This window comes from Stegostoma tigrinum, chromosome 12 (genome assembly GCF_030684315.1).
Source record: "Stegostoma tigrinum isolate sSteTig4 chromosome 12, sSteTig4.hap1, whole genome shotgun sequence".
Lineage (NCBI taxonomy): Eukaryota > Metazoa > Chordata > Chondrichthyes > Orectolobiformes > Stegostomatidae > Stegostoma > Stegostoma tigrinum.
In genome coordinates, this window is record NC_081365.1 from 62,088,988 (window position 1) to 62,103,182 (window position 14,195).

Genomic DNA, 14,195 nt, shown 5'->3' on the forward strand with positions numbered 1-14,195 from the left:
TTGGCAACTGAACAAATACCTTCTGGAAATCCACATATAACATGTTTAGAGACTCCATTTCTTCCCACGTGTATTACTTCTTCAAACAATTCCAATAAATAGTTGAAATCTTATTTCCCTTTGACTCTTCCTGATTGCTTTGAGTTTTTCGAAATACACAGCTATAATCTCATTAATAATTGATTCTAAGAATTTCCCCACGACAGATGTCACGCTAACTGGCCTATGGTTTCTTGTTTTATGCCTTCCTCTGTTCTTGAATGGAGAGGTTATATCTGCTACTTGCCAGTCCAGCAGGAGCTTTCCTGAATCTAAGGAATTTTGGAAAATCTCTATAGGACCACTCTCACTTTAGTTACTCCCATCCTTTTTTAAAATGCCTGTAGTAACTCTTCCTCTCTGTTTTTATACTGCTAACTATCTTCCTCTCATACTCTAATTCTAGCTGAAGAGGACTGTTTTACTAGGCTGGGAGACAGATCAATAAAGACATCTTGGCAGATATTTAAAGTGTTACTTAGGTAAAGAAAAATTCTCAAGGGAGGATCCGCCATCGGTGATTAATGAAAGGAGTTAGGGAAGGTCTCAGATTCATAATATCCTTTATTGTCACATGTATTCCATTGTAGAAATACAATAAAAATTTTTTACAATGTCTTCCTCTTACAGTGCCAGCTTCGGTACAAGTACCTAGGTACAAATCATGGATACAAAAGAGGAATAAAAAAAATTGCATTACTTTACAGAGTTTAAAAGTAAGATAGAAACAAGACATCGTCCAAGGATTGACATTACAGTCAGGTAGAACATTTCAAGTAAAAATTACATTGTAGTAGCTCAGCACAGTACCATTGCAAATGGTCTGACTGCCCACACCAGACACCATTCCAATAGCCATCCCTGCTCTGCTCCAAGCCTCGAGTCCGCTCCATACCAGCACTCTGCTGCTCCAGGACTGCCTCCCATGCGCTGGTCCCTACTCGGGACTCACTGCCAGCATGCTGCTCCAGCACTTGCTGCTTGTGTAGCTCTGGGACTCGCTGCCTGCACCTGCTGCTGCTCAAGGATTCACCTCCAGGGTTAAGGGAAGTGAAAAAGAGAGAATAAAAGAAAAAGAACGAAAAAAAACAGGTGGAGCAGAGGATCTCCAGCAGGAGCATCTTACTCTGCTGCCATCTTGTTTGCCTTCTGCATCAAATAGAATGTAAAAACAGATAGCCAGAGTTTCTACTGGCAATTAAAAAAGGAAAGGTGTAAATAAAATGATTGTTGGTCCTCTAGAGATTGCAGACCATTACATTATTGAAGATGGGTTGTTTGTGGAATCTTATCTTTCTCCTGTTAATTGTGCATTACTATCATGACAGGAAGTTGCAGGACTGCTGAGCTTTGACCTGATCACTTTGCCCTGTCTTTCATCTTTTGCTATTTTGGATGTAATTAGTCCTACTGTAGTATAATCAGGTTGACACCTCATTTGTAAAAATGCCTGGCATTGCTCTTGGAATGCTGTGTAAGAACATTGATGATGTTGATGCTAATCATGCAGTGATGAATATACTGGTCATGAGATTATAGCTTGTAGTTGAATACAATTCTGTTCCTGATGAACCACAGCACTTTATGGATGAGATAATGGGAACTGCAGATGCTGGAGAATTCCAAGACAACAAAATGTGAGGCTGGATGAACACAGCAGGCCAAGCAGCATCTCAGGAGCACAAAAGCTGATGTTTCGGGCCTAGAGCTCTCTGATGAAGGGTCTAGGCCCGAAACGTCAGCTTTTGTGCTCCTGACATGCTGCTTGGCCTGCTGTGTTCATCCAGCCTCACATTTTGTTGTCTTGCACTTTATGGATGGCTAGTTCAGAGTTGCTAAATGTGTTTTAGTTAGCATGGTGGGAATGTCATGCAATTTGTTAGAGGATATCCTCAATGTGAACATGGGACTTAGTCTTTGTAAGGGCAGTGCAGTTGTAATACCTGGACGCATCTGAGACAACTAGATTAGTGAGTGTGCTGGGAAGTGGCTTTTCCCATTATTCTTTCTCTCAACAAACCCCCATAGGCCGAACTAGCAGATAAACTTTTCAGGCCTTGGCTTGTTTGATCAGTGGTCACAGCACCAACCCACTCATGATGATAGACATTGAATTAATCCATAGTGCCTTTACTTCCATATACTTCTTTCACGTGGCTTTCTGATATGGCTGAACATTGATCCATTAGCTGAAGGAGGGTATTGAGGAAGGATGTTTGCTTACTTCTGTTCGACCTGATACCACCAGAATTCATGGGGCTCAAACCATTACCTCTTCTTGCCAGTACATCACTGTGTCGCCACTGTTGGTGGACAGGACATCGCCAGGGATCACGCTGTAAGAAGCTAGGGCTTTGATTGTAATGTATGATTCAGTATGATATCAGGTTATTGCTCGACTAATCTATGCAACACCTTTCCCAATTTTGGCACAAGTCCTTTTATATTAATGAGGATAACTTGCAGAATCTAACATTGTCATTTCCACTGACTGGGTTGATGCTAGGGGGTCTGCCTGGCTTTTATTCTTGGACTCTTCTTTCACAGTTTAATGTATTGAGTGGCAGAGGGCAATTAGGAGTCAGTCATGTTGCTGGAGTCACAGGTAGGCCAGGTCAGGTAAGGATGGCAATATTTTCCCCCAGAAAGATAGATGTGGATAAGATAGACATTCATGACAATCTGGTAGCTTTATAATGATCACTTGGCAAATAGGGTTAATGGGAGTCTGAAGAGATTCTACAAATACATTAAGGGCAAAAAAGTAACTCGAGAGAGAATAGGGCCCCTTAAAGATTAACAAAGTTGTTAATATGTGAAATCGCTGGATGTGGGTGTCAATATTTACTGTGGAGAAGGATATGGAAGCTAAAGAATATGGAGGAATAAACAATGATATCCTGAAAAGTGTCCATATTACAGAGGAGGAGGTTCAGGACATCTTAAAATGCATATTGGTGGATAAATCCCTAGCAACTGATCAGGTATATTCCAGACAGCAACTTAGTTGGTTTTCAAAAACCAACCTATAATAACTGTTGCTCATCTTCATCTATAGATGACCACTGAAAATGACTGTTGTCATTAGGTATTTGATAAACTCGTCCATGCTGACCAGATATACTAAATTAATCCAGTCTCATTTGCGAGCATTTGGCCCATATCCCGCTAAACCCTTCCTATTTATACACCCATCCTGATGCCTTTTCAATGTTGTAATTGTACCAGTCCCTACCATTTCCTTTGGCAGTTCATTCCATTCAAACACCACCCGCTGTATGAAAAAGTTGCCCCTTATGTCCCTTTTTAAATCTCTCCTCTCTCAACCAGAACTATACCCTCTAGTTTTGGACTTCCCTACCCTGGAGAAAAGGCCTTCAATATTCATCCTACCCATGCCCCTCAAGATTTTATAAAACTCTGTAAGGTCCCCTCTCAGCCTCTGACACTCCATGGAAAATAGCCCCAGCCTATCCAACCTCTCCATATATCTCAAACCCTCCAACTGGGCAACATACTTGCAAATCTTTTCTGAATCTGTTCAAGTTTAACAACATCTTCCTTGAACAGGGGGCAAGAATTGAATATAGTATTACAAAAGTGGCCTAACCAATGTCCCGTAGAGCTGAAACACGACCTCCCAACTCCTACGGTCAAGGCACTGATCAATAGAAGCAAGCATACCAAACACCTTCTTCACTATCCTGTCTACCTGTGACTCCATTTTCAGGGAACTATGAACCTGCACTCCAAGATCCATTTGTTTGTCAATACTCCCCAGAACCTTATTGTTAAGTGTGTAAGTTCTGCCCTGGTTTGCCTTTCCAAAATGTTGCACCTGACATTTATCTAGATTAAACCCCATCTGCCACTCTTGGTCCATTGGCCCATCTGAACTAGGTCCCATTGTACTCCTGAGGTAACCCTCTTCACTGTCTGCTACATCACCAATTTTGGTGTCATCTGCAAACTTACTAACCATACCTCCTACTTCATATCCAAATCATTTGTATAAATGACTGAAAGCAGTGGACCCAGCTCTGATCCCTGCAGCTCACCAATGCTCACAGGGCTCCAGGCCAAAAAGCAATCCCCCACCACTACCTTTCAGACAATTTTGTACCCAACTGGCTGGTTCTCCCTGGATTCCATGTGATTTAGCCTGTTAACCAATCTACCATGTGGAGCCTTGTTGAACACTTTACTGAAGTTAATACAGACCACGCTGACTTCATTGATCCTTTCTATCATTTCTTCAAAAAGCTCAATCAAGTTAGTAAGGCACAATTTCCCAAGCACAAAGCCATGTTGACTATCTTTAGTCAGTTCTTGCCTTTCCAAATACACATAAATCCTGTGCAAGGAATCACTCCGACAACCTCTCAACCACTGATGTCAGGCTCAGCGGTCTATAGTTCCCTGGCTTTTCATTACCACTTTTCTTAAATATGGCATCACGTCAGCCAACCTCCAGCCATCTAGTACCTCATCTGTGGCTATCGATGATACAAATATGTCAGTTAATGGTCCAGCAATCACTTCCCCAGCTTCCTACAAAGTTTTGGGGTTCACCTGCTCCAGTCCCAGGGAATTATCCACCTTTATGCATTTTAAGAGACCCAGCACTTTCTCCTCTATAACACAGAAACTTTTGAAGATACCACTAAATATTTCCCCAAGCTCTGTAGCTTCCATCTCCTTTTCCACAGTGAACATTGATGCAGAATTTTTGTTGAATATCTCCCCCCATCTCCTGTGGTTCCAAGCGTAAGTGGCCTTGCTGATTTTTAAGGGGTACTATTCTCTCCCTCGTTACTCTTTTATCTTTAATGTATTTGAAGAATCCCTTTGGATTCCCCTTAACTCTATTTGAAAAAGCAATATCATGTCCCCCTTTTGCCCTCCTGATTTCCCTCTTGTGTATACTCCTACTGCTGTTATACTCCTCTTGGGTTTCACTTGATCACTGCTGTCTGTACCTGACAAATACTTCCTTCTTTTTCTTGATCAGAACCTCAATTTCTCTAGTCATCGACACTCTCTATACATAACAGCCTTGCTCTTCAACCTAACAGGCACGTACTGTCCCTGGACTCTCTTTATCTCATTTTTGAAAGCTTTCCACTCTTCAGCCATCCATTTACCTGAAAATTTCCACCCCCAATGAACTTTAGAAAATTTTTCCCTAATAAAATCAACATTGACCTTTCTCAAATCTTGAACATTAATTTTAGATTGGGTCTATCTTTTCACATAACTATTTTAAAACTAGTAGAATTATGATCACGTGCCTCAAAGGGCTCTCCCACTGACATCTTACTCACCTGTCTGCCTTATTTCCCAAACTTCTTATCTACTAAAATTGTGGTTACCTCACTCCATATGTGGGTTTGTGAGTGCTGAGAGCTGGACACAAAGCATCACTTTCAAATTCAGCCTTACTCCCATCTCTCTGTGGGCTTTCCTCCTCTTCTGAAAAGGTTAGACACTGGGAATCTGATTGAGAAAATTATTCCTGAGGTCCTGACACCGGGAGCAAAAGAGCAACTGGTGCAATTGTTGCTGAGAATCAAAGTTTTAATAAAAAAGGGAAAGAGAAACAATCAAGAAATAATTAATAGAAACTTACTCGAGCATTGGTATGTCCTTTAAATGATTTTTTATAGAAAGGAATTGCCAAGTATCCCAGGCTCATCTCACATGAGCATAGTTAAGAACAGGACAGAAATCAGAGTTAAAGTTTGAGGTGGAGTGATCCAGTTTCTGATGAAGGGTCACTGAACCTGATTTCTCTTCACAGATGCTGCTAGACTTGTTGAGCTTTTCCAGCAGCTTCTGTTTTTTGTTTCCTCATCACTACATAGTTGTGCACCAGCGTAGCTTAAAGGGAACATTGGTGTGTGACCATGCCCAACCCACCCTCATCTTGACAGCATTCATAGTCCATTTATTCCAAGCCAGTTTGCTGATTCAGCTATCTTCCCACCACTATGTTAAACCAGAGGTACAGCAGCTCGTCATCAAGAGTTGTCCACACTACACATGGTGCTACCTCCTCTCCACACGCCAACATATGGCCAGCATTCATGAGACAGCAATGCTGCCTTGGGTAAATTTGAGGAAAATTTCAGGTGGGGTTATCTCTGAACAATTCTATTTCCTCAATGTTTTTGAAGGAAGCCATTGGTACTTCAGTGAAGCAAAAATCTTGCTTTGTGGTGGTCTGTTGCATTCTCCATAACCTGGGAATTAAGACAGTCCAGCTCCTGCTAACAATGCAAGTGGTAAAGGGAGGAGGAACGGGAGGAGAAGAAAGGTACAAGGCAGCCAGCACATGCACACTCTACATGAGGATTGGTTAGACCTCAGTTCTACTGAATGGAACACCACTACACAACAGTTCTAAACATTACCATTCGTCTCTGATGGAGGAGTCTAGTGTTCTTTTAGCTACTATCCTGAAATAAAAGCCACCATGAAGAAACTATTTAATACCAACCAAATCCAACACTAACATTCCAGTATAGTGCTCAACTTCTTGTCACTTATTTGCTGTCCTTCCTGTGCCTTTGCCCAGCCTGGTGCTTCTAAGAGGTCACTAGGGTAGCACTGCAGGCATAACTGGTAAAAGACCACTGATTTTCAGCAGAGTAGGATGCAAATGGAGGAGGACCTGAGGCACCTCTGAGGCTTGAAGGCCTGGATTTGAACTGCACCAACTTGGCATAGTTTTCAACATCTGGGCTGGCTGACTGACTCACTGGCAATAACATGAGTACAAGCACAGAGGCTGTCATGAGAATTGGAATACTATCACCCTTTCAGAGGATACGGCAGTACACCAGGGAAGGAAATGAGGGATTTAGTAAATTAGTTTCATGACAAATTTGTTGGAATGAAAACCTGGAAGCATTTATTTAAGTGAAGTCCAGGTGTGGTAGCTCCAGGAAGATGCTAGCGAAATTCCAGTTTATAAGTTGAATTCACATGTGACTTAAACTTACCGTGGTGTTAGATACAAGGATTCCAGGGTGAGCATTATAGGAGTCATGTTTTTGAGAACTGTAACAGGAGTGGAATTTTAGGACCTGTGCCGAGGTGGTGTTTTAGGTACTACACGAAAGCTGCTTAGTTTTTCAGTTTAGAAAGTAGTTTTCTGGGATTAATGGGATTACACTTTTACTGTACGCTTAAAACCTTTCCATTTGTATTGGAAGTAGAAAGCTTGGATTATTTTGTTATGTCCTCCTTTCCTTCATAGTAAACATGGATTTTGTTGTTAAAGCAAAATCTGCCACATTGCCTATTTACACTTCAGTGATATAAACACTAGTAAAATAATGATCTCTGAAGCTGGGTTCTGACCTGTCTAGTGATAACTCAACTGCGACCAAACCGTGGTCCCAGCGCCCTGTGTCTACTGACTCACTGTGTCTGTGTTAGTCTCAGTTGGGGCCCTCTGAGGTTTTCCGAGTGCTTGTGATGATGGTTCTGCCGTATCAGCCCACTTCACCATTAGCTTGTCAGGCAGCAATTCTTTTACATTTTGGAAGTATAAATTCAGAAGATGCAGATCAATGTGATTGAAGGGAGGGGAAGTTACTTAGGGTTATACAGCACAGAAACAGACCTTTGGTTAATCCCAACAATGCCAACCAAGCTTCCCAGTCTCAACTACCTGCACTTGGCCCTTATTCTAAAGCTTTCTTTTTCACGCACCTGTCCAAATGTCTATTAATGTTGTACCTGTACTTGCATCTACCATTACATCTGACAATTCATTCCAAATACAAACCACCCTCTATGTGAAAACATTGCCATTCAGGTTCCTTTTAAATCTTTCTCCGACCTTAAAAATATGCCCTCCGGTTTTGAACTCCCCTACCCTGGGGAAAAGGCCTTGGCTATTCACCCTATCTATGCCCCCTCATGATTTTATAAACCTCTATAAGGTTACTCCTTAACCTCCTATGCGCTACAGAAAAAAAATCCCTGCTTTTCATAGTGACATACAGCATAGAAATTGAGCTTTTGGTCCAAATTGTCCATGCTGACCAAGTGTCACAAACTGAACTGGTCCCACTTGTCTGCTCCTCCAGTCCTCATAATGTCTTTGGAAATCTTTTTTGCACTCTATCAATTAATAACATCCTTCCTATTGCAGGATGACCAGAATTGCACACAGTACTCTAAAAGTGGTCTCACCAACGTATTGTACAACTGCAACAGAATGTCCCAGTTTCTGTACTTAATGCTCTGGGCGACGGAAGTTGGAAGTCAGAGAGGTACCAGAACACATAACATGTGCGAGTGTGCAAGGCCGGTTCAGCATTTCCTTACAAACAAAAACAACATTCAATGGCAAGGGGGCAGACATGAGTCAGTAAGAACATTAGGCCGTGGGCATATTCTGGTGAAAAAAAAGACACATATGAAGGATTAGAGATAATGGGAACTGCAGATGCTGGAGAATTCCAAGATAATAAAATGTGAGGCTGGATGAACACAGCAGGCCAAGCAGCATCTCAGGAGCACAATGAGATGCTGCTTGGCCTGCTGTGTTCATCCAGCCTCACATTTTATTACATATGAAGGATTGACTGTTAGCAATCCAGGGGGAGCCATTCCCCCCCCACCCCCATTTTTTCTAACCAACCTGTTGAGCGATGTTATTACACACCGTCTGCCTGTAGGGTTTAGCACGTCATCATCCCTGCCCTTCTGGTTAACTGGTGCCATTTGTCTGGGGCTTTGAAATTTTGCATAATCTTACCCGGAAAACACGACGAATTAAAGAGACATCCTTACTGTAAACTGTTGTATTACCAATGCCTCATTCATGCTGCATTTTGTTTTGGTCTGATACCTATTTTTACCTCGTTAAATGATGTTTCATCTCAAAGACTCATCAAGTGCTGTCATTAAGACTACACCTTAACACGTGTATCCAAGAAAAGATCCAGCCCCAAAGTGTAAAGTAAGGTTTGGGTGAGGGACCATTGCCAGGAAGTTATTTTTACATGGCTCTCATCAACAGTTACTGCCGAATCATCTTCAATTGCGAAAATACGCACATTACTGAATATTGGTCTCTTTGAGGCTCGTACCTGTTATTTTGGGACTTTTTTTTGTATTTCTCGAACCGTAGAAGCAAAGCTCATATTATTAAACAGTAAAAATACATTTGAAGAAACACTCATCACCCGCAGTTAACCATTGTTTATTTTAGGATCAAAGTGAACAATGCTTAACAACGGGAGATGAGTGTTTCTTTAAATGTTTACAGAATGATATTGTCGTTGTATTGGAAAAAGAGAAGCGCAGAAATCATTGCATCAAGTATTACAAGTTAAACCTCCAAGGTTCATGTTGAAGATCTGAATATTAGTAGTTCCACGGGACTGGATTGTTCTAGAGAGAATCAGCACGCACAAGATGGGCTTACCAGTCTCGCTCTGTGCCACAATGGGTGTAACGTCGGAGATTTTCCTGTGAGTTAAGTACAGCGAAATTCTAAACCAGCTTTCGTTATGCAGCGGGGAGCTGAAACTTTTCTCCGATTGAAGGACATACGCATTTGGACACAGAACCTTTCAGAAAACTAAAAAAAATCTTCCGCACAGAAATAATTTGGATTACCCAAGGGTATTATTATTATTTGATAGAGGGTCTTATTTAGAACCTTCCTTATGAGATGTCAGATTCAGTTCCAGCATGAGGATGGTACACATTAGCGCCCTCGTTGTGTCAGGATATATGCCAACACCGCCGTGTGCGTTACATCGAGTTTACAGCATGGAGACAGGCCATTCAGTCCCACAGGTCATTGATGGGGTTTATGCTGCACACAAGCCAGCCTCCTTCATTTTATCCCATCAACAACTTCTCCTCGGTGTCCGCTGACACAGCATCAAGCAGCGAGAACAAGAGGTAAGGGTCGGAGAAAGTCATCCCCAGTGCGGACCTTAACTAACCGGGCCCTTGACTTCTTTTTATTGTTGTTTGTATTCCAGTGCGGAACAACATAAGGAGAGATTTGAGAGGCAACCACAAACGGAGTCTACTAGCGGAAAGTTTCCCTGCCGGGGACCCCAGTACGAAGGGGCGAGATCACCCTGCTGGAGAGGGACAGCGGTAATGCAGGAAAAGGACTCCACGATTCGCGATCAAAACTTATCGGCGAGATTGCTTATTTATTGACAAGGCTGCGTGGTGGGACTGAGAACTTGTTTTTCTCTGAAACGCGTGGACCGGGCAACGGGTCACTTGCAGGATGTTTTAGCGAGGATGGTCTTTCGGAGGCGAAGACGGACGGGAATGGCTTCGTGCGGATTTGAAACCCTCGATACGTGCAAAGGGAGTGCTGCAACCCCAAGCTGAATTGGCGAAACCCACCCGACTCCCCACCCACCCCTCTCCCATGGTGTACTGTGCCGGAGCTTTTGTCGTCTCCCCCTCCGGGCTGTCAGCGGGAGTTGGATGTCGAGTCGGGAGCAGGCTGTGAGCTATTTCCTGGCGCTGTCCCCCACACACGGAGAGTCGGTGCTGTCGCAGTACCAGAGCCTCCGCAATGACAAGCTGCTGTGCGACATCGTGCTGGTGGCCGAAGGCAGCGAGTTCATGGCGCACAGGTCGCTGCTGGCGTGCGCCAGCGACTACTTCAGGTCCATGTTCAAGGAGTACACCCGCGAGTCCAAGGCCGGGGTGGTGCACCTGCAAGCGGTGTCGGCCAGCGGCCTGCGCCACGTCCTCGACTTCATCTACAACTCGTGCCTGGCGCTGTCCGCCGACAGCCTGCCGCAGACCCTGGAGACGGCCCGCTACCTGCAGGTGCCCGAGGCGGTGCAGCTCTGCTCCCGCTACCTGGTCAGCAGCCTGAGCCCCGGCGGCTGCTGCCAGGCGGCGAACGTGGCGGCCCGCTTCGCCCTGGCCGACGCGCAGAGGGAGGCCGAGCTCTACATCGCCTCGCAGCTGCGGCGGCTGCTGGCGGCGGGCGCCGAGCGCAGCGGCCTGCTGGAGCTGAACGCCGAGTCCCTGCGGGCGGTGCTGGAGTGCGAGCGGCTGGCCGGCCTCCGGGAGAGCCAGCTGCTGGAGCTGCTGCTGGCCTGGCTGGACTGGGAGGAGCCGAGGTGGCAGGCCCAGGCCCAGCGCCTGCTGCCCGCCCTCCGTTACTGCCTGCTGCCCCCCGGCACGCTCAGCCTCCTGCAGGCCGAGCCGCGGCTCGACCCCGCCGTCCGGCTCCTCGTCTCCGGCGCCTTGGACTACCACCGGGACGAGGCGGCGCAGCCGGCCCGCCAGAACCGCCAGAGCACGCTGAGGGGCCGGGAGAGGCACCTGCTGGCGGTCGGCGGCTTGGTGCTGCCCGAGCCCGCCGGGGAGAGCCCGGAGCCCGGGCCGGCAGCTGTCGACCGCCTCTGGGCCCTGAAGCCCAGCACCGGCGAGTGGAGGGAGTTAGGCCGCTGCCCCAGGCTCCAGCACCATTGCGTGTGCGTCCTGGCCGACTTCCTGTTCGTGCTGGGCGGCGAGGAGCTGGGCGCCGGCGGAGAGGCCAAACGCTCCGGCGTCAGGCGGCAGGTCGAGCGTTACGACCCGCGCTTCGACCGCTGGAGCCCGGTGAGCGCCATGGAGAGCCCCCGGGCGCAGTTCGCTTGCTGCGTGCTGGAAGGCCGCATCCTGGCGCTGGGGGGCCGGGGGGCCGCCTGGCCCTCGTCGTCCCCCGAGGCCTCGCTCTCCTCGGCCGAGATGTACGACCCGAGCAGCGGCGTGTGGCAGGCCTTGCCCCCGCTGCCGGTGCCGGTGCACGGCCACGCGTGTGCGGTGCACGAAGGCCGCGCCGTGTACGTGTCCGGGGGCCGCCAGGGAGGCCAGGCGGAGAGCAGCCCGGACATGTTCTCATACCAGGCCGGCGGAGAGGTGTGGGCAAGCTGCCCGCCCATGAGCATCGCCCGCTTCGGCCATCAGATGGCGGCGGTCGGGCAGCGCCTCTACTCGTTCGTCGGCACCTACGAGCCCTTCTGCGACATCGAGTGCTACGAGCCCCGGCGCCGCCACTGGCGCCGCCTCAGGCCCCTGCTCGGCTTCGACCGCTCCTGCTATGGCCTGGCCGTCCTCGGCGCCCGCGTCTACCTGGTCGGCGGCAAGAGGTGGCACGACTCGCGGGAGGTCGCGGCCTCCGAGGCGGTGCTGTACGACACCCGCACCGACAGCTGGAGTGAGGCCGGCAAGCTGCCGCTGCCCCTGTGCGGCACTCAGTGCGCCATGCTGCAGCTCCTCGACCTGCCCCCCGGCCAGGGCAGCGACCTGGGCCTGCACTCTTTGTAATGTTCACCGCCGCCCCCCCCCCCAACCCCCACTCTCCCCCCCACCCCCACCCCCACTCTCCCCCCCACCCCCACCCCCTCCCCCCCACCCCCACTCTCCCCCCCCACCCCCACCCCCACTCTCCCCCCCCACCCCCACCCCCACTCTCCCCCCACCCCCACTCTCCCCCCACCCCCACTCTCCCCCCACCCCCACTCTCCCCCCACCCCCACTCTCCCCCCACTACACACTCTCCCCCCACACACACTACACACTCCCCAACACACTCTTCCCCCCCACACACTACACACACACTCCCCCCCACACACACTACACACACACTGGCCCCCACACACACTACACACTCCCCCCCAACACACTACACACACACTCCCCCCCCCCACACACTACACACACACTCCCCCCCCCCCCACACACTACACACACACTCCCCCCCACACACACTACACACTCCCCCCCCACACACACTACACACTCCCCCCCCCACACACACTACACACTCCCTCCCCACACACACTACACACTCTCCCCCCACACACTACACACTCTTTCCCCCCCACACGCTACACACTCCCCCCCAACACACTACACACTCCCCCCCCCACACACTGCACACTCCCCCCCCCCACACACTGCACACTCCCCCCCCCACACACTGCACACTCCCCCCCCCCACACACTGCACACTCCCCTCCCACCACACACTGCACACTCCCCCCCCCACCACACACTGCACACTCCCCCCCCACACACTGCACACTAACCCCCCCACACACTGCACACTCTTCCCCCCCCACACACTGCACACTCTTCCCCCCCCCACACACTACACACTCTTCCCCCCCACACACTACACACTTTCCCCACACCACACACTACACACACACTCCCCCCAACACACTACACACACACTTCCCCCCCCCACACACTACACACTCCCCCCCACACACTACACACTCCCCCCCACACACTACACACTCCCCCCCCCCCCACACACACACTACACACTCCCACCCACACACAACACACTTCGCCCCCCCATACACTACACATTCCCCTCCACACACGACACACTCCCCCCCCACACACGACACACTCCCCCCCCCACACATGACACACTCCCCCCCCACACACGACACACTCTCCCCCCCCCCACACACGACACACTCTCCCCCCCACACACACGACACACTCCCCCCAACACACGACACACTCCCCCCAACACACACTACACACTGCCCCCAACACACTACATGCTCCCCCCAACCCTCACTACACACCCCCCAACCCACACCACATACTTCCCCCCCCCCAACACTACACACCCCCAACCCACACACCCCCCAACCAACACCCCCCCACACTGCACTTCCACACACCTGACACCGCACTTCCACACACTCCCACGCTCGGTATCCACACACACCCCCACACTACATAGGTCTGGGTGGGATGCTTCAAGGTGTGGTGTGGACTTGGGCCGAAGGGTCTGTTTGCACACTGTAGGGAATCTAATCGAATCTAATCTAATCCCCACCCCCATACTACATATCAACATCCCCCTTCCCTCCCACACTACATATCCTCATCCACCAACCCCCCGTACTACGAAGCCACATCCTTGACTCCCCCCGACTACAAACCACATCCTGGACCATCCCCACTGCATAGAGGCATCTCTGATCCCCCCCCCACCACTACATTGCCACGTTCCCTGACATCGTCACTGCACATCCACATCTCCAACCTCCCTCTACATATCTGCATCTCTATCTCTGATTAGGTTTGAAACATATAAAGAACAGGGAGCTCTCGGCTTCCAGTGAGCCCTCCTT

At 48.9% G+C, this 14,195-nt stretch overlaps 1 protein-coding gene and 1 long non-coding RNA gene across 2 annotated transcripts; one reads left to right on the top strand and one right to left on the bottom strand.

The window, feature by feature from the left end:
- Positions 1-585: 585 nt before the first annotated feature.
- LOC132210442 (uncharacterized) lies at positions 586-10,430 on the bottom strand. The gene is made up of 2 exons (XR_009446564.1): positions 9,485-10,430; positions 586-1,072 (listed from the first exon to the last, which is right to left on the bottom strand). It is a non-coding gene; the product is annotated as an uncharacterized LOC132210442 (long non-coding RNA).
- Positions 10,431-10,473: 43 nt separating this feature from the next.
- Positions 10,474-12,360, top strand: LOC125457078 (kelch-like protein 34). The gene has a single exon (XM_048540790.2). It carries the CDS (start codon positions 10,519-10,521, stop codon positions 12,358-12,360), a length of 1,842 nt encoding a protein of 613 aa, XP_048396747.1. The 5' UTR covers positions 10,474-10,518.
- Positions 12,361-14,195: the final 1,835 nt, after the last annotated feature.